Source organism: Argentina silus (genome assembly GCF_951799395.1).
Source record: "Argentina silus genome assembly, chromosome: 17".
NCBI classification, from domain to species: Eukaryota; Metazoa; Chordata; class Actinopteri; order Argentiniformes; family Argentinidae; genus Argentina; species Argentina silus.
Genome location: NC_139671.1, coordinates 9,501,007 through 9,527,282, shown reverse-complemented (window position 1 = coordinate 9,527,282; position 26,276 = coordinate 9,501,007). Strand labels below are relative to the sequence as shown.

The 26,276-nt window shown below is 42.5% G+C and overlaps 2 protein-coding genes across 9 annotated transcripts in view; both read right to left on the bottom strand.

Annotated features, from left to right (window-relative positions):
- LOC310817886 (unconventional myosin-VI) overlaps positions 1 to 6,493 on the bottom strand; it is a 44,730-nt gene extending 38,237 nt beyond the window's left edge. For all 8 annotated transcript variants that reach the window (XR_014554702.1, XM_083688609.1, XM_083688610.1 and 5 more), the window contains exon 1: positions 6,362 to 6,493. The gene's annotated coding sequence lies outside the window, so the exon portion shown is untranslated. The remainder of the gene's footprint in view (positions 1 to 6,361) is intronic.
- A 3,067-nt stretch (positions 6,494 to 9,560) lies between these two features.
- Positions 9,561 to 22,472, bottom strand: senp6a (SUMO specific peptidase 6a). The gene is made up of 23 exons (XM_083689124.1): positions 22,301 to 22,472; positions 19,007 to 19,100; positions 18,505 to 18,568; positions 17,886 to 17,995; positions 17,590 to 17,742; positions 16,874 to 16,953; positions 16,175 to 16,272; positions 15,387 to 15,801; positions 14,496 to 14,734; positions 13,856 to 13,984; positions 13,659 to 13,692; positions 13,352 to 13,540; positions 12,957 to 13,141; positions 12,733 to 12,863; positions 12,527 to 12,643; positions 12,240 to 12,362; positions 12,057 to 12,149; positions 11,480 to 11,895; positions 11,312 to 11,400; positions 11,083 to 11,171; positions 10,848 to 10,916; positions 10,546 to 10,696; positions 9,561 to 10,275 (listed from the first exon to the last, which is right to left on the bottom strand). Exons 1-23 carry the CDS (start codon positions 22,329 to 22,331, stop codon positions 10,048 to 10,050), a joined length of 3,327 nt encoding a protein of 1,108 aa, XP_083545250.1. The 5' UTR covers positions 22,332 to 22,472; the 3' UTR covers positions 9,561 to 10,047.
- Positions 22,473 to 26,276: the final 3,804 nt, after the last annotated feature.

Sequence of the window (26,276 nt, the reverse complement as noted above, 5' to 3'; positions counted from 1 at the left end):
TTGAACATCTGCTCATAGCCATTCAGATGCAAATATGAATAATAGTGCAAAGACCATCAGTCTAGCACACAGACCATATGCTAACTGGCCATATTTCACATATGGCTGACTGACGTCTCTAGATATCTGAAAGTACAGTAAGTAGGCTCTCTCTTATATGATGCCTATAATGGTAATACAGAAATAAGGCTACACCTCGTCACATCTGATCACGGGAGAGCCACACGCTACTACTGGGAAATAAGCCATGATTCATCACTTCATTTCATTTAATTTCAAACAATGCATTTCAAGAGAGCCATCAGTCAGACAGAAATCAGAAACATCCACTCTTTCTGAGGCAGCTCTACAGAACAGTAGCTGTGCCAGACAGTCAGCATTCACATCATTTCTCAAATCACTTCAACTAACTAAATCAGGCACATCTTTAGCAGCTTCGGCTGTGAGTGTTAAGGAAATGTGTTTTCAATCTACGGGCACACCCCAGAGTTGTTTGCTTGGCCTTGTGACAAAGTCCTGCTGTGATGTAGCTACACTACTGCATGGCAACTCCAGTGCAGTGCCCAGCCAAAAGCCGGGAACCATGGAAGCCATTTTCACAAGAAAAGGACTCTTAGAATGAAGGGCACTACACACCTGGCCTGACCTGTACAATGCTTCTGCACAAACAACACCTGCATAGGTAACTAGAAGGGATGTGCAGCAAGCCTGCCTCTTATGATTTACATATAGTATGCAAAGAAAGCAAACTAAATAGATCTAGGCCAAATAGTTGCTATTTGTTCTGACATGCAGAACTTGAGCAATATTAGGCCTATGGCACAGTCTTGCACTTCCAAAAGGCAGTTAACGAGATTAGACAAAGAAGCACTGAGATTGCATAAAAAGTCTATAGTACGGAAGGAAGGGTTACTATCTATTACTCTGTCTAGTACCTCTGGGTGACAACATAAGCATTACTCCAATAGTAATGGGAGCATAGGCTTACATGATATAATATCTAATACAACTTTAAAATGAACATGGAATAACAGCCATTGTCAATCCCTCAGTAAGGTAACCTGACCCCTGGGATGGAATACAGGTTTTGTGCCTTGTACTGCTTTGTGGTAGCCAACTTACTCTTAGAAAACTATGTCACTGTGACTAACTAGTTGCATCAGTGAGTGCTGATATTTTGATTGGGGATCTCAGCTGGTCCCAAGTCTCGTTAAATAGGCCTACTGATCGGGTGATTACTCTCGCTACACCACTCTCTTTGCTGATGACACCACAATCTGACAAACAGCTGGGGACATAGATGGGAAGAGCTTAAGGAGGCCGAAAGGAGGGCTCTGTGTGTGTGTGTGTGTGTGTGTGTGTGTGTGTGTGTGTGTGTGTGGAGAGGAGGACATAGCCTTACTGTGCTGACTCCAAGCCTTTTTAATTTGTATGTTCAAGCCAAGCCAATAGCAGCTGTCAGTTCCAGTTTATTGTATGTTTGTAAGGAGGAGAGGGACAGAAAGACAGACAGACTATCTAAAGAGAATGCCCAGAGGAAATACTTGAGAGCAGTGTTTGAATGGCCTGTGAGTTATGCATGTTGAGCCCACTCCTCTGCCTCAACTGGGACAAACAAAGGATTGTTCGAGTCGTGTCCGCCTGGCACTAAGAGCTCACTGTCATGGTAAAGGAAAGTCACGTGGTGAAAAGAGACACAAAACCCAGTGATATGTTTAGAAACAATGGGCCCAGAGACAGTGTTGAATCTGCCAAGGCAGAACTCCAAGATCTAAAGCCTTCAAAGCCTCTGAATCAGCCGCAAAGTATTTCAATAACAGCAGCAGTTTATGGTTATGATTCTCTTTGAATATAGTCTAATCATTATCAGCAATCATTTCCTAGTTTTTATCCTGTCTAACCATAACTGTTTATCATAATTATATGAGGCTGGGATGTTGATAATCTAAATAGCTGCGTGCAGCCTGTGAAATGGCATGGAATATGAACTCAATAATGGAGGTGGGAGAGAGGGAGAGGAGAAAAGCCTATAGCCTACTTCACACAAGCAAGTAAACAGATTGCTGTCATGAATCAATAATGCTTTTGATGGTCATAAAACGGTCTAAAAGGAATCAGTTATAACTTAGGCCTACATCATCAAATCAGAATCACATGATGATAAAGGGTTTTCCTGAAGGGTGTGTCAGGAATAGTCCGCTCACCACAGCATAAAACATCTGTCATTCGCCGAATGTCTATGTTCATACGTGGCTCATACCTGACAAAACAGGTTTTCAGCCTAATGATTTAGGCTAACGCCTCAAGTTAATGCCTCAAGTTCACACCTCAAAGATATATCATGCGATAACTATGTGGTGCCTCTCAAAGGACATAGTAGTAGTACAGTCATTTCTTTCTCTTCAGGGGTCCTGACTGCTGATAAAAATAGGGATTTCATCCAGAGGGAGAGGCCACTGCCAGGCAGTCTGGTTTGGGGAAGACGCTCATGACCAGGCTCATTCACTGGGCACTTTCAAAAGCATTACCACCATTGCCACACCTGCAACAAAGCCTTGCCAAAACTGGGAGTGTAAAAGGATCAGCAGATTAAATAGCTTCTTGCTATTGAACTGGACAGCAATCACCCCCTCCCTCCCTCCCTCCCTCCCTCCAACACTCCTCTTTGTCAACTCCCGGTCCAGTGAACTTGCTTTTGATGATGTGAATCCAATGCCTAACTACAGAGCTTGTACAACAATACCTGTAAGGCAGCTTAAATATTGACAAATATCATTTTCCTCAAGCCGAAGTCTAACACCAATAAACGGTTCTCATCAGTGGGACCATTAAAAGTTAAACATTGCAGATATTCTACAGGTCTTATGGCAATGTACAAGATCAATTTCAAGTAGATGTAAACTCTGATGGGAGCTACAATCTTTGATTCCATTGAAACTAACCCCTGGAGCTTTATAGACTGAGACACTGAGCAATCTGTCCTTTCTCAACTAACCCCTCAGATATCGGCAAAGCTACACAACATAATCTCTTCCCCACAATCGTGTCCTCTCAGGCATACTGTTATCTTTCTGCTGTGTGATCTGGTCCACAGAGGGATACACCAGTGATAATGACATGTTCATGGTCCACAGAGAGACACTCTACAGTCACCCAAAATGAAAGGAGAGGAAGCCTCTGTGGCGTCATGGTACGCAGACACTCAGATAGGAAAAGACAATGTGGACCAAAGGGGAAGGAGTTCCCAGGACAGAGCCTATTCGTCTTATCCAGCCAAAGGGGCCATGGAAAACAGATTGGGACACCGGAGCCAAATAGGACTGGCAGTGAAACAGAGGTGGCCACTCAGAGTATTAGGCCCCATGCAGACAGACATACTCAGTGGAGCCTGGAGGCCACAACACAAGCTGCTTATCTGACTGTTGTTTCTTAAAGGCACTAGTTGCACAGCAGGGCAGGAGGGGAGCTACATTTATAAAAAGCTATACATATTTCATGGTGATAGGAGACCATGTAAATAATGGATGGTAAAAATGCCGATCAGAAAAAGAACAGGGAATGTTCAAGTTTTGGGTGGTGCGACAAGTGTTTTATAGATTATAACTGAGACTGGAGAGCCATTCACTTTCTGTCCAGAAATAAAGAAGAATGTCCCTCAATGACGAGACAAAAGAACCCCCACGCTGCAGTGTAATGATTCCCTTTTACGTATCAGGGAGAGTGCTGGTTTAATACGGGTCAAAGTTTCCCATGGATAAAGCTACCGCATGAGCATTGGGTTGGGCTTAACAAAGGCAATAGAAGGAGAAGAAATAGTCCATTAATATATTACACAAATGGAACTTCTTCATGCTTGAATCAACAGCAAATTCCCTCTCTAGACGACACGTAGGCTAGTATAGCTTGGAGCACTGTACAGTAAGACTAGAATAAAAGAATGTTCTGCTCTTCAGTGTGACATCTAGCTCAAACTAAATGTATTAGGGCTGTGTGACTTCATGTAGCCTAATCAGTCTTGGGCAATATAAAAAAATCCAAATTGTTGTGGCAACAAACTGATACTCTGAGCAACTCCCAAAACAATGCCTAGATACACTCTCACTATCAGCAACACATTGCACGTGCCTAGCCCTGTAGACTAAACGGTGAGGTCCTTCACCACAGCCATAGCCGAGGCAGTGAGAGTGAGCATAACTCCATTCCAGAGGGAGGCCATGCGTTCCAAAGGTCAGAGACGCGTGATCTAATGTAGGCAGAGAACGGCTAAGACCTATGCAGTATGTTACTATGGTTACACTACCTACCATAATGATGGGCTGGGTTCATTTGAATGTCCTAGTTAAACAAGCAAGAGAAAGAACTTGCGCCATGAGGCTACGTTCACAGCTGAGCCATAGATTAAATAACCTGTTTTAAAGTGTTAAAGTTCAAACTTTCTTTCAGTTCATTAAGAAGGAAAATATTTAATAGATGGTATCACATCTTCCTTATGAGCAGAAAACAGCCCTTGGCATATCATAACTTCACTACCCATGGAGCATCATTGGCTGCAACTCTGAGTGCTTTGGCACAACAAGAAAACCCCCACAAAAATGATGCAAGCCTTTCATAGACCCAGCTCAAGTGTTAGATTTATGGCCCTGCACAATAAAACCTGGTTGGTGGTGGTTTGAGTGTGTGTGAGAGTACGATAGTACAGAGTAGACACAGCACCTGGACTAGGGGCCTGGGAACACAGACGGTGTAACGTGACACTCTTCATCACACCGAACAGAGACTTTAGTCTGATGACTGGGCCATGACTAATTCAGATCACATTCCACTAATTACAATGGCACATGGGCAAGTCAATGGGGTCCAAAACCCCCTCCATATCATACCCCTAGAGACACAATCTACACAGTCCCATTCCACCATCATTGGCACTGCACGGTGTGGTCTCATTCCACTGCTGTTTTGGGTGGAGTAGCCTAATGGTTGACGGGAGGGTTCAAACCTGGCTGTGGCCATGTGGGATGTTATGCTAGGAAAATGTCCCCAGTTCCACCTATGGAAGGCCATGATATACTATGATACATTGGAATTTGCATTTGTGAAGCTTGACTCAGAATGGTCATGATGGACAATAATAGGATACATGGCCTGATATTAGGCACATCAAAATAGATGGGAAATGTTTCTAACAACCAATATCTAACACAGGTGGCCAGGACATTCCAAATGGTCTTCAGAAATGGAATATCATTGCTGGTGGTAAAGAATAATTTTCATGACAGGACTTTGAACCCCATCAGCTTTTACTAGCAGGATGTTAACACAGGTACAACAGCTATATGTCACAATGAGAAGCATATTTGTGACTTGACTGATATGACAATTCACTCATAAAACACACAGGTCAATGTAAATGGACAAAGATCAAAGTCCTTCCAAAAATAGAGACAAATAATTTTCTCTGTTGGTGATTTCCTAGACAATGAATTCAACAGAAAATGTTGATCTAGTTCTTGAAACAGTTGTATGGTCTCAAAGAACAGTATACTGAACTCTTATGTAATATGTAAGACCAGTACACAGATGAGGTCCGGTAGAACAGGTTTACCTTATTGTAATCCATCCAAAGAATGCACGTGTATCTCAATGCCAAACCCTTTAAAGGTTTCTATTTTCAGTACTTAGGTGCAGGCCTATTCCTCTGTTCAATATGAATCACTTGTCACACAGAAGGCCGAAAACACTATAGGGATATACTGTATAGGGGTATAGAGAAACACATTTCAGCCACAGTGCGCTAGTGAGGATACTCTATGCATGTCCATTGACAATGGCACAATGTTGTATGTTTGATCAACGGAACATGTTGGAACTGTTATAAAAGCAACCGCCTTGCATCGCACTATCTGATGATGTACGCAGTTGTGCATTCTCTGCAACAGTAGCCCACGAAAGAACTCTGTAATATGCAGCGGTGTAATGAACCTAGTAATTCCCACACATGCTGTCCTGGCTGGAGCGTCTGTCAAATATCGAATTTTCCGCAATAGGCCTCCATTGAAATAATTCGAAATCTGTAATATGTGCTGAAGAAAGCGTTCCTTTGTGCAGAAATGGGGCTTGTTTCCACACTCCATGATGCTTTGTTTACGGTTTTCCTCAAGGAATGATAGATGTGATGGAAATTGCTTCCTGTGTTTTGACAGCATCCACCATTGGCATCAATAGGCTACCGTGCATTTCCATGGACCCTGCTAACGTTAGCGAGCTAACGAAGTGAACCCGGTAACTAACATTATTATTTAAGCCTTGAAAAATTTGTGTAAATTCAGTATTTAAGGAAAAAACGCCTGCAACTGTTACCTACCTCCTGTTTGCGCTTCAATCTCACTCCGTGACTTGTTTTGGTTTATAAAAGTGCAAGTTTCCACGATAGCTTGCCGGCTGCAGATCCAAGCTCCGATTTCCCAGATCTCCCCTTCATGCAGCAATCTCCGACTCCCTCAGAAGTCCAGGGAATTGTTCGTGACGTCACGAGCAATACAAGCACTAACATCTATTGGCCGTTGGGAGCGCTTGACTGATGATGTACTGTACACATTGAGATAGTTTGGGTCCAATATCTTGTCTTACTGTCTATCATTTATGTGATTCATTGGACAGACATATTTTAAAATACTTATGCTTCGATGAGAAAGAAAAGTTGGAGCAATACTGATACAACTGTTGACACATCTCCAATGTTTCCACATAACAAACCACTACTTGAGCGTCATGAATGTTTGAGTGACCAGTAACATAAAACTGGTCAAGTTCCCCCCCCTAAAGAAGTTATTCAATAGCAGGCTGAAAGCTGATAGCTACAGGATTAGTGCATCTCATTAGGCCAAGAGCTACATCTGCCTCACGTTTATACACACAGACAATGGTTCAGAATAGTGCCCCCTCATGTATTCATATCACTTCAATGTACTATGCACTGTCATATGTAGGGAGAGAGGGAAGGACAAGCAAGCCAAAGATGCACCTGACCTTGTAAGTAAGCTAATGAGTGACACCCTGCATCATATACATAATATCATTGCACATTGTGATGAAATACATGTGTTTCTGTTGACGTGTTAACTTAATGCACTGCTAACAGCATTTTTATTCCACAGAAAATGAGGCTGGTTTAAGAGGCAAAATGGGAATGGATGCACTTGACATTTTAGAGGACAATAGATGTTGTCAGTCACATTGCAGCAGACTACGCAAGGGTGCATTGATCCTACGTAAGCTAGTAAAATATTTACACAACATTGTCCGTGACCATAACCGCAGTGAGGCCTAAAAGGCTGGCAGGTTCAGGTTTTTCTCCTGCTCATGGCTTCAAAGGGACTGGGGGGACTGGGGGAATAAGTGCAAAGATTGTATGAACTGCTTCATTACCATACTTCCCCTTCATATATCATTATGATTCACTGTGATAACTGAAACATACTGAAGTAAATAAAGGCAGTATTATCTCAAAAGGTCTGTAGATTTTTAGATAGTAAATAATTAAAGCTTTTGAATATAAACATACTTTAGGCAAGGATTTTAAAAGGAAAAAGAGATCTTCTGAGAGAATAGATCTGCAATGGTAAACAATGCTAATAGCCCCAATGTCAAGACCAAGTAATCTGATAATAGGGAACAGATAATGAGGAGAATACTTCTTACAGAAACAGTCCTTCACTAACACATCAAATCAGAGATACTCTAGCCGGGATGACATCTGACTGAGTTAACATGAATTACATTGAGTGTTTTAAACATCTTCCTGGTTAATATACAGCACCCTGCATAAGTAATGGGACAGTGAAGCACTGTTTCCTCTTTTGGCTCTACACTCCAAAAGTTTAGATTTGAAGTCAAGAAATTACTATGAGGTTAAAGTAGAGATTCCCAGCTTTTATTTGATGGTATTTGTGTACATATTGGTTTTGGCATACACCACTTTTTATGCATACCTATTTCACGTTACCCAAAAGTAATGGGACAGATTTATCAAATGTCCAAATTAAGCACTCATGTTTAGTATTTGGTGGACAATTCTTTGCATGCAATAACTGGCTGAAGTCTGTGACCTATTGACCCCACCAGACGCCGGGTATCTTCTCTGGTGATGCTCTGCCAGGCCTGTACTGCAGCCATCTTCAGTTGTTCAAGGTCTTTTTGCCTAAAGTCTTATCATCAGGAAATGAAATGCATGTTCAGTTGGATTTAAATCTGAAGATTGACTTGGCCTGTCAATACCTTTCCACTTTTGGCCCTGAAAAACTCCCTAGTTGCTATGGCAGTATGTTTTGGGTCATTGTTTTACTGTATGATGTAGCACCATCTAATGAATTTGCTTTCATCATTTGCTTGCACTCGAGCAAACATGTTTCTGTACACTTCAGAATACATTCTGCTGTTTCCGTCAGCAGTTACAATTATCAATTAAGATAAGTTAGCAACTTCTAGTGGCAGCTATACTTGCACAAACCTAACACCCACTGCACCATGTTTCACAGATGAGGTTGTATGCTGTAAATCTTGGGCAGAAGCTTTCCTCTTGCAATCACTCTGGTCCATGGTAATATTAATCTTATCTGCCTTTTTTCAGACATCTGCAGGCTTTTTAGGTACTTTTTTAGCAAACTGTAACCAGACCATCCTTTTTGAGGATAACTAGTGGTTTGCACCTTGCAGTGAAGCGTCTGTATTCTGCGGATGGTAGTGACACATTCACACCGACCTCCTGAAGTGTTCCTGATCTGTGGGAGAGTTGTTTTGCGGTTCTTCTTAATTATGGCGAGCAATCTTCGGTCATCCACTGTGGAAGTCTTCCTTGGTCTACCAGCCTGTTTGCGATTGCTGAGCTCACCAGTGCTTTTCTTTCTTTTTAATGATGTTCCAAACTGTTGATTTTGTCAAGCCTAAGGTTTTGGCTATGTTTCAGATTTGTTCATATTGTATAATGTTAATTGCTTCCTTGACTTTCATTGACACCTCTTTGGTCCTCATGTTGACGAACACCAATAGCAAAACACCTAGAATACCACACATTGACAGCTCTTTTATGCCTGCACAAATGATGTGATGGAACACACCTGACTTAACAGAAACACCTGTCAAGCCAATTGTCCCATTAGTTTGGGGTACCCTAAAAATAGGGGGACAATGCATAAAAAGTACTGTAATTTCTGAATGGTGAAACCAATATGTACACACATACCATCAAATAAAAGCTGAGAATCTCTACTTTAACGTAGTAATTGTTTGGTTTCAAATCCAAACTTTTGGAGTGTAGAGCCATAAGGAGAAGAAAAGCTTCACTGTCCCATTACTTACACAGGGCACTGTAGATGTACTCCACTCATACCTGTACCTTTCAGTATAAATATGGGACCACGATTCTGTAGAATCCGGACAGACAACAACTCCTAAAAGGAGGAACAGTTTTGATATGCAGTGCATCACAAAAACTAAGGCAAATTGTGTGCTCTTGAATCTCAGTTTGTTTAATGCTGAAGATCCATCCACTCACATTGGGAAGAAATTTAACAAGCACTGACAAACTGGGATTTTGACAAACTGGGATTTTGAAAAGAATGTATTTTCCAGACTGGTGGATATAATTTACAAATAACAGCAATGTCGCTACACAAATCAGAAACATAAAAATATGATGCAAGAGAGTAACAGTATATTCTGCACAGATCCTCCTGAAAAGAACATCTATGAAAACATAACTTAATGGATTGATGACTCCTCTAATATAGCGCATCAAAAACAGTGAATTACAAAGGCAGCGTAAAACTCCAGCATATGTACATGTTTTATTCAATACAAATTTAAAATGTTTTTTTTATTTTTTTTCTGTTGTTAATGGAAGGAATAGGACCGTTTTAAGAAATAATGGAGGAGTAATCCAGCAGCGTACAATCAGGATTGGCCCCAGCAGGCTTGCAGGCGAGACCAGGCCGGATGAGCGGGACCCAATAGGACCATGTCAGAGTAAGAGCATAGCAGCGCCAGTTCACTTCAGGGGCTGACGGGCAGGTTCTGCACACCTAACCCAGCCGCCTCTCCCACTTCCTGTTCTCCAGGGGAGCCTTTGGCTGAGCCCTGGCCCGCCTCCTTCTTGTCCATTTCTTGTTGAGTTTGGATTTTTAGGATAAGGTCCTTGATTTCTTCACGCTTCGTCTTCATCCGTTGCTGTGGGAACCACTCTGCCAAGTTCACAGGGAGAAAAAAGCTGGGAAGTGGATTCTGCAAGGAGAAAGAAATAGAGGTTATGTTACTACTGTGTAAATTCACTCCTGAGAAAAGTCCTAATGATTTTCTAAAACAATACTCTTTAGCCATTTTTAAAATCCCAATTCAAAATAACTGCTAACAGATCTAAAAGTGGCTAAAGAGTATTGAGTGGTGTAACGAGTACCAGATCAATGTCAATCAAAAGATCTGATGTTGAGACAGATACTGGACCCGGGTGTTGAACTATTCACCTCAGTGGTCTTATATCTCCTTAGCTCTCACCTCAAAGAAGCTCTCCACATACTGCAGGATGTAGACTCCACAGTCACTGAAGTTATCCTGCTGAGGCACACGTGGGCTTGAGCCCTTCATCACATCCTTCCCAAAACTCCGCTGGGATCCTTTTCTAACCTCCCATTCCACCTCCAGGTACCTACAGACACACAGACACACAGACACACAGACACACATCAATGTCTTTGGTAGGGCTGCTTTGGTGCGTCTGTGTAGGACTAATGCTTAAGTATAGGTTCTTAAAGGCAACTTACATGTAAATAAAGTGCAGAGTGAAAGCAATTACTTACTCTCGTAAAGTTTTCACTACGGCGGATCTAGGAGGGCCACGTAATGAGTCCATGATTAGAATACAAGGCCTAAGAAAAAAACAGGATATTTTCATGATAGTGATACTGTACATTTCTTGAAATAGCCTATCATTGTGCAACCATGCAGCATTCACACTACACCAGGAAAGACAAAGCTTAAAGTAGAGCAACAGCGCCATCTAGTGACTCAAAGATGACAGAACATCCTACTCACTGTTTGCAGAGGGTGGGCTTGGCGGTCCACCCCAAGTTCTCAGAGTTGGGTGTGTCATCAGCGAGTGCACCATCCTCACTGCATTCATCCTAGACAGGATAAGATCAAATGAGGAAAAGCAACATTATGTTTAAATATATTAACAATCACAGACATATTTCTAGGCTTTGTCATGAAAAAAAAAGTCCCAACAAACACTGAAAATAAGAAAAGAAAATGTAATCTTTACCTGACAGGAGCTTTGGTCATCTGAGAACGTGTAGGTGTCATCATGTTTATCCCCTGATCCATAACACACATTGATTCTGTGCAAACCATCTGAAAAACATATTTCAAAAGGTCTGTCGCATCACATTTACTCATTTCCAAATCAGTTCCTAAACTCACTGAGACTCACCAGTGTAATGTGGCTGGGCTGTGACCTGTCCATTCACCCTCACTCCATGGGTCTTTGGAGGCTCATGTCCCCCGTTAGGACAGGCAGAAGCACCTTTTGGCTGGTCACCATTGGAGTGGCCCTCTGGGGAGGCCTCGGTAGCACTGAGGGATGGGTGCTCCGAGGGGGCAAAGTGATCCTCTCTGTCTGGGGACAGTGGCCTGCAATGGTCTGGAAAGCAGCACTCCTGTGCTGGACCTGGAGCTAGGCCTGAGCCTGGAGCTAGGTCTGAGCCTGGAGCTTGAGCTGAGGCTGAGCCTGGAGCTGGGCTTGGAGCTGGGCCTGGAGCTGGGCCTGGAGCCTGGTACAGAGGGTTGGGCTCAAACTGAGGGCCCTGAAGGCCTGGGAAGCAGATCACTGCCAAGTACCAGTGGGCTCTGAAAGAAGTAAAATGGAGTATTTACTCAACTGAATAAAATAATAAATTAAGCCCTTTCTGTCTATTGGTTTAAAATTGGCTTATCTATTTAAAATACCATTGAACCTAGTATAAACATAAATGCATTTACATTTTGAGACAAGAAAATGAGTGACTCACGACTCGTTTATGGGAACAAAAATGAAGTCCTTCTGGAACAGGTCCACATGTCGAGTCCATGTCTTCACTCTGTTGTGCTTCCTCTTTTGTATCCTGGCAACCAGAGAGAAGAAGAGTGTTATTTTACTCATAACTGAATTCTGTCTGAAATGAGTTCAATCTCTAAGGGCAGAGGGGACTCACGGCAGATTAGTTGCGTCTGGAACATTTCTTCTCTCTCTCTGGTTGAGTCTCTTGTAAAAAAAGGAGCTGAATACGTGACTTCTTTGTGCATCTTCTTTTTTCAACTTCTCTAAAACTAAATATCTAAAGGGGAGACATTGATACACATCAAGAGTGTTATTGCACTATCCCTTACAATGCTTGAGAAATCATCCAAAAGCAATCAGGAGAGCGCTGTGAGTTTCCATTAGAAAACCAAACAGAAAGCGTGACTTCAGAAATGAAAGTGACCGAAGCAAATGACTCACTTCAAATAAAAGTCTATGATGACGTCGTTTAAAAACTCTCCATCGTTAAGGCAGTGGAGGTCTTCATTAGTCACAGTTATTCCCCCCTTGGCCGGAGGAGGGGGGTACACCATTAACCTGGAGGACAATCATCCCAACATTAGCATCGACAACAACCAAAATACATCATTGTGCTAAGAGGACAGAGGTTGAGAATCCCCTCCTACTTTAGGATTGGTCCAGTGAAGGTGGGGTGGAGCTCAGCCATGTCATCGTCCTCATCGTCAAAGTATGTGCCGGTCTGCTGGCGTGTGGCCATGCGCGTTGGTACAGGCCGGGTCGGTGTGTTTACCTTCCCCTGCAGGGAAATGATGCGCAGAATAACTTAGTCAAGAGATCTTTTAAAAAGAGAAGGCTTGTAAGATGCTAATCTTATGTGCAGAAAGCATACCTTTTCTTTTGTTGTTTTGTTATAGTTCACCAATCTGCTGTTGGCCTCGTCGAAGGAGAGTTTGGTTGGGAACTCATTCAGGTTGTTAGTCCTGCCAATCTCCACTAGGATCTCCTCCAGGATCATCTGCTCTTGCATCGTCAGCCCATTCTCAAAGATCAGGACTATGTACTTCTCATCAGAGTCTGAGGAGGGAAGAGACAGCAACAAGACATGTTGACGGTGTGTTGAAAGTGAGCTGAGTGAGCGAGGTAAGTGAGGCAAATGAAAAGAAAGACCTTTCTGAAGAAAGAACCAGTCAATCCTGGCAAGATCTTCTAAACAACCACCAAGAAATTCCGTTTCGTGTTTTCATATGCATGTCTATATGAGAGGAGAGTGTCTGCTCTACTCACCGTTCCCAGCACAGTCATACCACTGCCCTCCCTTGTCCTGGGACATGTTGAGCTGGGTGCGGAGCCGCAGACACTCCTCGGGGGTGGTCTGGAAGAAGAGGACCGGCAGCTTCCTGACGTTACACCACTCACAACTGATCAGCTCTGAGGCCCGCAGGCTCACCTTCTCCAGAGCATCCATCACAGGGCCTGGCACAGGGACACACACCAGTTACCCAACATTGACAACATCACAATCTATACACTCACTGACAGTTCAGGACAAAATGTGTAAGACATGATTAGACATTCATAATGTGACCCTTACCTTCGGTTTCAAGTTGGATGTGATCAACGGTAAACTGAAAGACGAGAGAATGATTGAATGATTTATCAGTGGTTTATCAGGCAATCAATGCAGCTTTGACAGTGTTGCTATTAGCAGCATTAGAAACAAGTTGTTTAGATTTATATCAGAACGAGTATCAGTAGAAGGCGGCGAAAGGACAGGGGCACGGTACTTACGATCACAGGCTTGGTCACCATCCTACGGAGAGTCCCTACTCTTACACTCCTGCAGTCCAGGATTATGCTGTCTAACTTGTAGGGGTTGGCTTTCGTTTTTTTCCTTGGTGGGTCATCAGGTACATCAAACTGAAAATTAAACAGATGCTCAGCTGTGAAACCTGCTGCTTTATACCATTAATTATTAGGATAAATCAACTTGCCAGCACCTACCAAATATTCCTCTACAGGGAATTTGGGTTCACCTGTAATTGGTTTGCATTCTAGTCAGAAGCAGCATATTTCTCAAAGATATGATGAATACACAGAGCCATAATAATTACTCCAAACTGCTGCATTCGCATTTTGTTTCTCAAGTCTATCTTGGGGAACTCTAATTCTAAAAAAACACAACACCCAACGATATTGCTGCCAAGCAAAACTGCACATGAGGTTTACTTGAGAGAACAGATCAGGAACATTGAGCTCTCAAGGACATTGTAACTCATCATTATTAGTCATTGCAGTCAGACTAGTGCCAGTTCTATTTATATAATGTACATGAGAGAGAGAAACTAACTGAAAATGAAAAAATCACCAACAGTTCCTGTATGCTTTCTCCACAGTAGGGAGAAACCGTGACAAACCGGGACAAACATACCTCTTTCATGCGGGGTCTCCTGGGTATTGAGATTTTCGTATCGATGTCAGCAAAGAACTCTGAGTTGATCTCCTCCTGTTCTCCAGCGTTTTTCACCGCTGCCTCTACTCTGCCCCCAGAGGGCGCCGGTGAGGAGTGGGCCGAGTCAGCAGGCCGAGGGGAAACGCTGTCCAGCCTGTTCACACTTCCTGTGCTTGCATTGTCAGCCTCTTCCTCCTCCTCATCGCTGGACAGGACAACTGAAACACAACACTGTAGCCATCACTTACTGACCAGGTCCTCATAGCAGAATTATTTTTGCAAGATTCATGTTTCGATATGTAACGTAGCTGCTACACCGGGATGCAGCACGCGCAATCCCGTCAAGTAGCTGTCAGAGCAGTAATTTAAACTGCTACACCAGAAATGTGAACAGGTGTGCGTGTGGATGCAGAATAAATAGCCCTCCTGGTCTGTTTCTACAAGGAACTTCAAATGCATCAATTCCTGACGTTGAACTTCTTGTTTTATGTTGAAAGTCCTGTCAAGCGCAGCCGCTCAATGTCTATGCTTCATGTATGAACTGGTGTAGTAGCAGGTAACGTTGACTACAATAGGAGTCTATCAACTCTGCCTCACACTGGTTTCACAGTTGTAGATTTCACCGCCTGTGGTTTCGCAGACCTGTTAAGACTCATCAGCAAACAGATGTGACTGTGTAACAGACAAAGAAACAGGTTTCAAGCAGGTGTCTAAGGTCTGTGGTTTGTCACCAAGAATGCCTTGTACTGAATTTGTGGAATGCCTTTGTTTACACAAAAACACTGATAGTGACATGAAATGTCCTGATGTAAACTCTAAAACGAAGCACCTCAGGAGGCAGGTGAAGAGTGGGTTGGCCATGGGACTTACTGGGGTCGTTGAGCTCGTGCTTCTTGGCCGCTGCTGTCTTCTTGCCTTTGTTAGCATTAGTGTTAGTGAGCCTGGCCCCACAGCAGCTGGAGAGCACCCCCAGTCCAGCGGGCCTCCCGTTATGCTGTAACAGGGGGCTCCCCCTGGTGATGCGCACCGGCACTATGTCCATGCGCGGTGGGACCCTTATGGTGGAGGGTGAGCTGTAGAAGTTCTTGTTCAGGTGCAGGTTTGGTCCTGGGTAAGGTTGAGGCCGGATCGGGGGTCTGGGCGCAGGAGATGCCAGCTGGACTGGGTGGACGGGCCGGGGGGCCTCCGGTACCAGGGGGTTCCCACAGTTCAGACACTTGCTGTGGTCTTCACTGGGCATGTTACACTTACCACACACTGTGAGGTAATCATCTGGGCGTAGGGGCTGAAAGACATACCAGAGACATTTTCACTTAGCTTAATTTGCCTGATTGTTTGCTGTCGAGTGTATCTGCTTATTCATTCTTTTTTTTTTTCATGGACAGCTGACGTAGAAATACTGTACAATAGGCTGCTTTCTATTCAATTGATATTCATATAATTGTATGTCTGGTTCCAAGGTGCAGCTTAGGAGCAGGCTTTTATTGTTGACTAGTGAGAGCAGTGTGAGAGGCCTTGACGGGAGAAGCTCCAGTCCTTCAGGTCAGGGTCCTCCCATATAGCAAAGACGGTTTGGTAAACAGTAAAATCTATGACCCTAGATTAATAGGGTCCAGGCAGCAGTGGTGTTGACTACTTTAAAAGCCTGCTTCGCTTACCTCCACAGCCTTGACTGGTGAGGGAAAGCTACAACAGCCCTCCAGCGAGGGTCTCCGCTTGTTCTGGATACGTCGTTTGATGTTCAAGTCGTCATTGTCTAAAAGGCACAAAACAAGAAGATGATATGACTCATCTGTCATACAGTAGCCCTGTACATAACAACAACAACTGTGTTAAGCATTGAGAACCAGGCTTCATGTTGAACGCAAACAAAAAGCGAGCGGTGAAGCAATCGGCCTTGAAAACGTTCACATGGCTGCAGTTTTTCCAAGGTCACTTTGCAGCACAACATGTGATCGTTCCCATATTATTTAGTGCAGGAGTGGCCTGTTCCACAGTGCTTGATTAGCGTGTGTGCTGTGTTGTCCTCCCTCTGCTCATCTGTGGCAGCCAGGCCCTCCTTCCTCTCAGAGGAGCTTTGCGGATTAATCTGAGCGGCCTGCAATCCCCCCTCTGGCAGACACAGGCGGGAGGCTCAGCACAAATCTGCATCCCCGCAGACACACAGTCGGCTTTCACTGCCTCTAAGTGCACACACCGGCCATAGCTCCCTCAGCCACCCACACATCACATCCTGAGAAAAGCATTTTCCCTTTTTCCCTTCGAATTTTTAATAGAAAACTGTCACCATATGAAATCTCTGTACCAAACACCAGGGCCAACAGACACAGTGAATGTAGGGTAAAACTGCTGCATACCTGGCCTCTCAGGACAGGTAAGGATGATGCTCTCTACTTCTACTGCTTGGATCTGCTGGGGGGTGGTGGTGAAGTCTTTTCTGAGGGAACAAGGCCACATTTTGGTCAGAGCAATCAAAGCATTAATGTCAACAGCCATCACAGGGTAAACCAATCAAATCAGCAGTACATTGTTGGGAGATAAGCAAATGATGCAATCTGGGTGCATGAGGAGGAGGGATGCCATTTCACAATCAAATATGGTTGTGAAACACAGCACATGAAGTACCCATACAAACTACATTCAGTGTACCCCACAGAGCCAGACCAATGGGTGGTGGATGCAGGATGAGGGTTATTAACACACAGGACCACATGCATCACTACAAGTATTATCTCATGTATGTTGCTGCACAAATCAGGGCTGCGCAAATCCACTGAATAAAAAGTCTTACCTTTCCTTCAAGTCAAGGTTGCTTTAGGGTGGAAAGTGGAGAGAGTGTCTTACCAATTTATTCAATCTGTGACCAATGTCTAAATGGGCTGCATTTCCAATTTGATGGCAATTTATCAAAAGCATTACTGAGTAAATGGTTCCAAACTGTTTAGGACTAAATCCCCTTAATGAAGTAAAATGCTCTCTGTTTGATGAGTAAATTATTTGCGGTCCAACCTGCACATCTGGACAACAGTGAGATACTATTCTTATCTCCAGACCACTGTGTCATCATTCCTACCTTTGGACAGGTTTTCTTATTGGAGAGGAAACATGGGTGTGCTGAAAGGATCTCCCTTGTATAACGACCCCTTGAGATGGCGCTGGGCTGACAATTATATAGTCGGTTCTGTTCGGCATTGGTGACGACGTTGCTACCGTGTGTGGGATTTCACTAGCAGAGGGACAAAGGAAGAAAGGGAGGAACAACAAGAGGGTTATATTGGGCACAGGTTCCGTTTGTTCATTATGACAGTCCATTCCGTGGAACCCAAGCGATACAGACAACAATAAAGGGACACAACGAGGAGACAATACCTGAGCCGTCTGCCAGTTCCTAGCTTGTTTAGTGCCCTCATGTGATTATTTGGCCTGTTTTCATATGTTTTCAGAGGATCCGCAGAGGAGAAATGCCTGAGCGCGGGAGACTGGTGAAGAGAAACAGAGGGAGAATTAATAAAGAGGATATCTAATAATTCTGCTGAGTACATACATATGTCTTAGTGCTGATGACGCTGAATCAAAGAGTGAGTTGGGTACCAACACTGAGCTGAATTAGTTGGATGGTGTTTACATGGTGCACTGCACACTGTACGCTACACTGTTCTTGCACGTAACGCTCTATAATAAGATCAGAATGTTCATCAGATTAATTTCATGTGTAATAACAGTGCCGTCTCCGTGAAATGTCACAACATGAACTTTTCCCCATGCCAGTGTACAGACAGTCCTTGAGAAATCAGCCCCAGTCTGCCCTTGTAATGTTGGTAGATGCCTGGGTCCTCTGGGTGCCACTGCCCTGCCTGGGACGCCAGGCAAGCTTTGGCACAGACAGTACCAACAGGACCCAGATGAGAGCCTGCAGCCTGCTGAGAGAAACAATGCCATGAATGTGATTCATGAGGGGTTGAGAGCCCGGCTTAGGGAGGTTCAGTACCTTCCTTCCCTCGGGGCAGGACTGCTGCTGTCCGTCCATCTCCTCCATGGTCACCACGGGTGGGCTGAGAGGAGGAGGGGAAAATAGCAGTGAGAGCAAATACCTTTTTGTGTGCTCTTAAACACTGGATAAATCACATTGGGGTCTTACATTGTGCTATTTCATGGTGAAATGTGTAACAACATAACTATGTGCCTAGTTTTAGCACCACAGTACCACAATACATAAGGCCTGCTATCAACGGATTAAATGAAAGAAAAACAACTCAATTAGTCTAGAGGAGAGAATGAGACTAAATTTGATACATCTTTATAACACAATGACTTTGCATGCAGACAGTGTATGTGAGTGGCCGTGTCTGTGTTGTTGAGCTAGTGGCAGGCTTTCAGGTGGGAATACTAATAGAGAGATGGCATGGGGTCTATCTGTGTCTCAGAGATACGGGGGGAAATTGATGCAGTGCAGCGCTGAGTGCTGAAATGAGGTCCGGAGAAGTGCTTACTCATGTCTCCTTTCCTCTTCACTGTCATCAGAAAAAGAAAAGCTCCAGTTCTGCTTGTACCCTCCATCTCTCCTGGTCTCTGATCTATCCAGAGCTTAAATATAAACCAAACTCACATCAGTTCACTGACACTGCATGAGACCAAACAAAGCCATCAGCTGAAATGATCATTTGTACCAAGAGTCTCATTAATCATTTCAACCAGACGACTTGATTTATACAAATCATGGTAACAGAGCAAGGAAAACTGGATTCAAATCTGATCCTCAGACCTTTAAAACTACTCTGATGGTGAGCTAAAGCCAATTAGTCTAGTTCTAAGTAAGGATGTCAACACAATGAGCAAACTGACAACCGTTTTATGATCGAGAAAAAAGCTAACATTTCTTCAATAATGAAGGCAGAAACATTACTGGCTGGGAACAGAAGAGGTGGTCAGGAAGCGACTGTAGCCACTTTTGGGATCTGTGTTGACACCCTGTAGTTATTGCAATCATGTAATTGTACCCGTATCAATGTCTGGGGCAAAACATGTCACCACTGCACAAAACAAGGCTATTTCAAGGTGGCAAATATGTTTACCATTCCTTAAAAATCGTTGTCTATTAATTAAGACCCCAATTTGCATAAACATGTAAAATTGAGGCGGCCATCTTTACCTTAATATTTCTTAATGAGAAATAATTCAATGGGAGTTTTGAATAGCGCGTCTAGCGTTTACATGATATGCAATGCATTTCCAGACTCTTTACAAAAACTCACATAAAAAAACTTTTCTCAAAACCATTGTTAAAGTTGCAATCTGTAATTCAAACAACAACAAAGCAGGCTCCCCACTCCCTACTTTTTTTGGTAAACAGCTGGGGGATGGGGCTGGAGAAATGTAACCACTCTCAATTTCATAGAGCTATGGATGCAAGGACTGACCACCCATGTTTATAAACAATGGAGTAAAACAAGCTTATATTTTGGGTTCTGATGCAAGACAGCTGAACTAAACTCTTCAGAGTATTCTGAGTTATATGTTTTGCTCTGCCCAGCACTATTTGCTGAATCAAATTGGGGCCCTAAGTAGCCTTGTTCTAAACGCAAAAGCAAGCAGTAAAACTGAGGGTGTGGCTATGGTACATTAGAACATTAACCACTTCACTATGTCTTATCCAACAGTCAACAAGAAACCTTACAATTAGGTACTGTATGCCAATCTTAGCCCAACATAGAAAGTAACTCATCTAGTAAGCTCCCTTTCCACAGCGCTGTGTAATACCCTCCCCATGCAACCCCAGTAAATGACTGAGTCTTATCATAGACAGAGCAGTTAAGAGAGCTTTGAGTCTTGCTTGGTGGCTTACATTGACACAGTCACTGCAGCTCTGTTTCCTCTGTCTTGCCCCTCACTGAAGCCAGAGTGCCGTAATTGAGCTCAAACCAGTCTATCCAGAAGATACTGATAGCTAGCCTATGTCCGCCTAGCTTACAAACTGTGCACTCACATTGATAATAGGAAAATTGATATGTAGATGTTCTGACATTTACCTTTATAAATCCATGTTTCAATTATCTTAACGCATGAATCTTTTCAGTTTTCTGGGCAAGATGTAGGCTTTTTACACTTTGAAGGTCTCTTTACCGAAACGTCAGTGATTATGCAGTGATTTTTGCAAGTAAGCAGAGTTGCATGGAGCCTTTCTTTAAAGTTGATGCAGGCTGAAATGGTAATTGATGGAACAAATGAAAGAGTCATTGCAATTCAGGACAAATAAATGTTACATTTAAAACCACAAATCACAATGGGACGGATTGTGCTGTTAAAATACTTGACTACAACTGTGACTACTAATATTCCTTATATCCTAATATGAAGTATATGAGCTTCCGCATTGCTTGTCTGATCCCAGTGTTCGATGGGACTCCTATTTAAAAAAAAAAACATTAACTATTGATCTAGGATATACTGGTTAATGTAGTCTTTATCAAAACAACTGTAGAGCTACAAACATACAGCAGTAGACTATTTCACATATTATTGTCTCAACAAATGCTTAATCATGGAAAATGCCATCATTTTCCATGTTCATTAGTGGTACTTGACACTGACTAAGAATTGCTTAGGCTACTGTTTCAATGGTCATGACGGGTGTTATTAACAATAAATACGTTCCACTAGTCTGTTTGGGGTCCTGTAATAGAACCTTAACTCCCCCACCCCCAACTCTTGTCTCTATCTTGACACAAAATTTGAGAAGCCACATTCCACACTGACTGGCATGGTGCTTTCAGAAGTTAGTTGATTTCAGTCGTGTGTATTTGCTCGTTCTTACTTATTGAAATTACCGAATTATTCCCGAGTGTGTTTCTATATAAGGCAGAAACGTTTATTTTAAAAACATAAAACATATGCTTTGTCCTATAGCTTCCAAGCTATTTACAGGATGATGAACTCCCACGACTCAGCATGCTGCGGTCTGAAATGAAGTCATTCCTGGCTGCATACCATTCGAATGCAGATTAGAATGCATTGTTTACACGATTCGAATGATCGTGTAGCAAGTTAACCAGTCAGATCTACGTGTGTTTCAAGTATTTTTCACATGAAAGACAAAAGAACATGTAAAAGACTTGCTAGCTATAGCTATCACATAGCCAGCCAAATGACAGGAAGGCCTGTCATCAAATTGGTACTGGTTTGCAGCTAGCTGGGCCCTGCTGACTGTCAAATACTAGTCTAAGCATTTCCTTCACAAGTGTACTATACATATCTAAAATGTATGATTAGTAGGTGTAAGTTAACTAGCTAGTTTGCAAACAGTAGAGACGCATTCCCAGTACAAAAACACGAGCCAGGGTTGCGTCTAGTTGGCAACGGCAGGCTCGCGCTAAGGTGGCTAGACTGATAGCCTTCTAGCAAATTGAACATTAACTTCGCAAATGTGGCTTGACTAAAATTAACATAGAATCGTACAGTGTCAGTAGAACAACGAGATAGGGTTACTTAAGTCGTTTAAATTGGGACATGCCTGTCTGATTGTTTTGCTTATCAGACTGACTCGCTGGCTAGCTAATCATTGTCAACAATATAGCTAGCTCTACCGCCTGGTATGGGTGAACCAATGCAATAACGTTAGCTAGCTAGCTAGCTGCCATGTCTGCTATAGCTAGCCCCCGAAACATGATTGGAACCAAAATTGAGGCACGCGTTCAGTTGATCAGATATTCTTCTAACACATGAATCTGGATATGCTGTTCCTTACACAAATAGCCTCTCGCTGCCTTTAAAAAACGCTCACGCCTTACCTTCAAAAAAATAGCTTCTATTGTGGGCCATGTTTATTCCATGTTCTCTCTCAGATGATGGTGTTTGCTGCTCATCAGCGACCAGAGGGCTCACGATTTGGCTCTAGTTGGTTCCACGCACAACGCACGACATGTGTCGATTAGCTATTTTTTTTAGCAGTTCACAAATCGACCCTGTTGGTCACTCGGAAATATTTTCTGTCTACATACAATGTATTTATTCGACCGTTACAAAATAAACTCGTATTATACCTTTGGTTTACAATGAATCACGGAAGGATGCGATCAAGGAATTGTCATTTCAATATGCCAACCACTTCAAAGTAACAAGAGTGTTTGCAACAAAGTGACAGAGTATGTGATTTTTCTGACTTTAATAACCATCAAGTCTGCCTGTCTTTTTCCAAACATCTCAGCTGTGTTCACACCACAAATCATCCTTCGCATTCCCTTACCAAACTGCATTAGTTACAATAGCTGCTAGATGGCGACAATGTTCCAACATGACAACCCCATCAGATGACACCAACTGTAAACCTGCAGCACTTGGCCTCCTTATTACTGATTTGTCATTTATTTGAGAATCATACCGTATCTTCATCGCATTATTTTGGATATTTATAATGGGTTAAAATGACGCATGTTCACAATTTGACCTTTTCTGAACTCTGCCAAGCAAGGAGGAAAGATGAGCCCTTGGCCTTACTGCGCATACTTGCAGTATTAACAAAACGCTTTGCATAGAGACGGTAAAAACTTCCCTTACAACGATGTAGCCCAATCTGTTACTAGGATTTTATTTACATTTGGATGTTGTAAATGGGCTAAAAACGACGGTGATCGTTATTAGTCCATGATCTCTCTAGCTCCGCTCTCCCTGAGTGAAAGAGGTGCGCACGTTGACAGACATTCGACAATGAGTCAAAGAGGAACATAGACACATTTCCACAATTTGCAGTTGTTCCCCTTGAATGGCTTCTGATTATTGCAATAAGATGCAGGCATTTCCTCAATGCATACATCCACCCCCACAGTAAAGGGTTTGCGTCAGAGTGTTTCTCTCTTCACGTAGTTAACATATTAATTGGTTGAATTGTTTGTTTGACTAGGATCACGCAAGAAGTTGGAGAATATTATATTATATTCATATTATGGAAAGATTTTTTTTCTCCATTTTCTATGGCATGTACCAACCATTTATCATTAGTGTGTGATATTGAGTGAAAGGGTCCTATGTTTCACTGATACACAATGCACAAATGCAGGCTATGATAAATTCGAATAACTCAAAGTGGACTAATTCAAAGTGGTATCTAAAAGTATACAGTGACATATGTGCCGAGGTCGCCTTATTTTATGCACACATTGAAGTTACTAACTGCTGTTACTAACTGCTGATGAAGGATATCCTAAGAGCCATTTTATGTGTGGCAAAATCAAACACCAATCACTCTTCTGCCAGCTAATCTATACGTGTATTCCTTACAGGCATTGGACACATTCTATACATTGGCTCATAATGAAAATTAGCAAAACACATGTTTCACTGATTCATGTTTGTAATATGGAGGACAGTGATCTTGCCTGTTTCCAGACATATAAAACAAGCCATGAACCCATCTCCTGTGAGAATAGATGCAATCAGCACAGAGCCAAGGTGTAGAATTCAGTACAGTGTATCCAATGTTGTTTTTCTTTTCCTTCCCTATAAAACATGACATGGACCTTGATTTTACATGGACATTAAATACCTCCTCAAAATAGGCCTTGTTGCTATGTGACAGAGAGCTGGCTACTGCTATTTATCTCCCTGAGTGTTGGATAAGTCTGTTGAGGGCCATATCAAATTCAAAACGTGTTCCAATGTCTCACAATGGAGCTATCCAATGCCTCTCTGTTAGCAAAAATTAAATAGAATAACTTGATTGAATCTACCTTTCAGTTTTGTTCAGCTTCAAGTGGTGTGAGAGACTACCTTTGTTGTCGATGGTAAAAACATGAATGAACAGAACATTCAGTACAAAGGAGGTTGACTTTAACAGTACCTAGAAATTATGGAAATCATAGAACTGGTAGAACTGCTGCCCGAATCAGTGTTGTTTTGTGGGAGTAACCCCAAAAGATAACCATCTTGTACTCTGATAACCATCTTGGAGCATTAGTCGACACAGAGAAAGAGGGAGCCTGACTCAATTATGCCTCTAATGAGCTGCTCTTGGATTTCCACTTATTGTACATTAGCAGTGCATAGTTAGACTGTATGGCGGAAACTCTGACCATAGCGAGAGTGGTGTAATGCTTTGTCTTTTCAAGCAGAACAAACACCACAGTTTTTTGCGTTGTAAAACAAGAAAACTCATATTCATCAGCTATAACAAGTGTTGACTTTCAACATTTCAATCGATCCATCTCAGTTGTCAGAAAATGGTGAATGTTTACATTAATTTAATGTGAATATCAACTCTGAACATACTGTAGTAATGAAGATATAATTGTGGAGAAACTGCAGTATTGTATCAGCTCCAAATTCCCTCTGACCACTAGATTACTTAATGAAATACTTAGACTTTGAAACAGTTAGGTCACTTTCACAGCCGTGTATCAAGTGACTCATGTTAACCACAAGTGCAACACTGTATCGCAATGTGAGAAGGACCACCGACTATGGACTAAAAATATAGAATGATCCCTTTGAAACAACAACATCTCCTCTCATACTAACTTTATGACTTCATGTGGGTGTGTGGATGTTGAGATTCAAGTATACATTGTCCATTAGTATAACCTCTGTGTGAATACATCTGTGTCAGTTGTATTGCATCGCATTGGGTGTAGATGTCACATTTCAGCAACTTAGCATCTGTCAGAAGTTCCATATCTCCTTGTGCCATTATCTGTAGAAATAACTTGTTTTGTCATTATATTTAGTTTAGAATAATTATAGCAAAATTTGGCAATTGTGTCTTCAGTGTTGCATGGTGATGCTGTGAAGTTTTACTCACAGTGTATATATTCTTAGACACCCCTACTTGTAAGAAAGAGGTGCTATTCAAGTCACCCCTGTTCCTAACCCATTGTATATTGCACTGTGAACAAGGTCATCCAATACAGTCTACGACACTTTGGTGTCAACAGTGCTATGTTTGTTAAGGCTAGACTGTTACTCTTTAACACTACAGCAGCAAAACTCTCACAGAAGGGGATCACTGCTTCTCATTTATAATGCCTTGTTTTGACATGGTTTTATTGGGAACAAATGTTCTCATATTTATTGCCCCTGATAAATCATTTTTGTTTGAAAAGGCTTACTTGGCTCTTGCACAGTGTCAGTGGTCTATTCCATCTTGGGAAAAATATGCTGAGCCAGTCAATAGATTAATGTCTAACTAGTTATATAAAAACAATAAATTGAGTCATTTCGGTGCATGCCCACATATTCAAATGGTTGACGAAAAACTGGTGATTTTAGATTTTATTTACCTACACAGTTTCTTGGCTCCAGAGTATATTGCAGTGTTACTTGCTGAAGCAGAGTACTGAGTGGTTGCTAGCCCTGCCTCTGGCGGGAGTGGTTGAGCTGGCCTTCCCCTGCTACACAGTGGGATAGTTCAGCTGTCAGAGGGGCTTGGAAAAGCCTCCTTCAATCTGCTCAGCTGCTAACAGCCGAGTGACTGAGAACAGCAGTTAAATATAGCCCAGACTCAGTTGAGCTCCACACTCTCCTGCCCAGGAACAAAAGGGAAAAGAGAGGGTCCTCCTGAGAAAGGTTATCTCAACTTCTCTCTCCTCAACCCCATCTAACTCTGGATGCTTCAAATTGAAGAAAATAACAGACTTTTCTCTCAAAAGTGGTAATAGAGCAGTAGCTGACTACCTCTTCTTTGCCACTGGTCTCTTTTTCTCTCTCTTTCAAACTCTCACATAATCGTCTCTCTCTCTGGCTCCGTCTCTCTCTCTCTCTCTCTCTCTCTCTCTC

Coding starts and splice junctions, on each gene's coding strand:
- senp6a (XM_083689124.1), bottom strand. CDS start 22,331: ATGGCCCACAATAGAAGCTATTTTTTTGAAG. Junction 12,864..12,956: donor ACAAAACAACAAAAGAAAAG/GTATGCTTTCTG, acceptor ATTTCCCTGCAG/GGGAAGGTAAACACACCGAC. Junction 10,697..10,847: donor GTAGTGAAAACTTTACGAGA/GTAAGTAATTGC, acceptor GTGTGTCTGTAG/GTACCTGGAGGTGGAATGGG.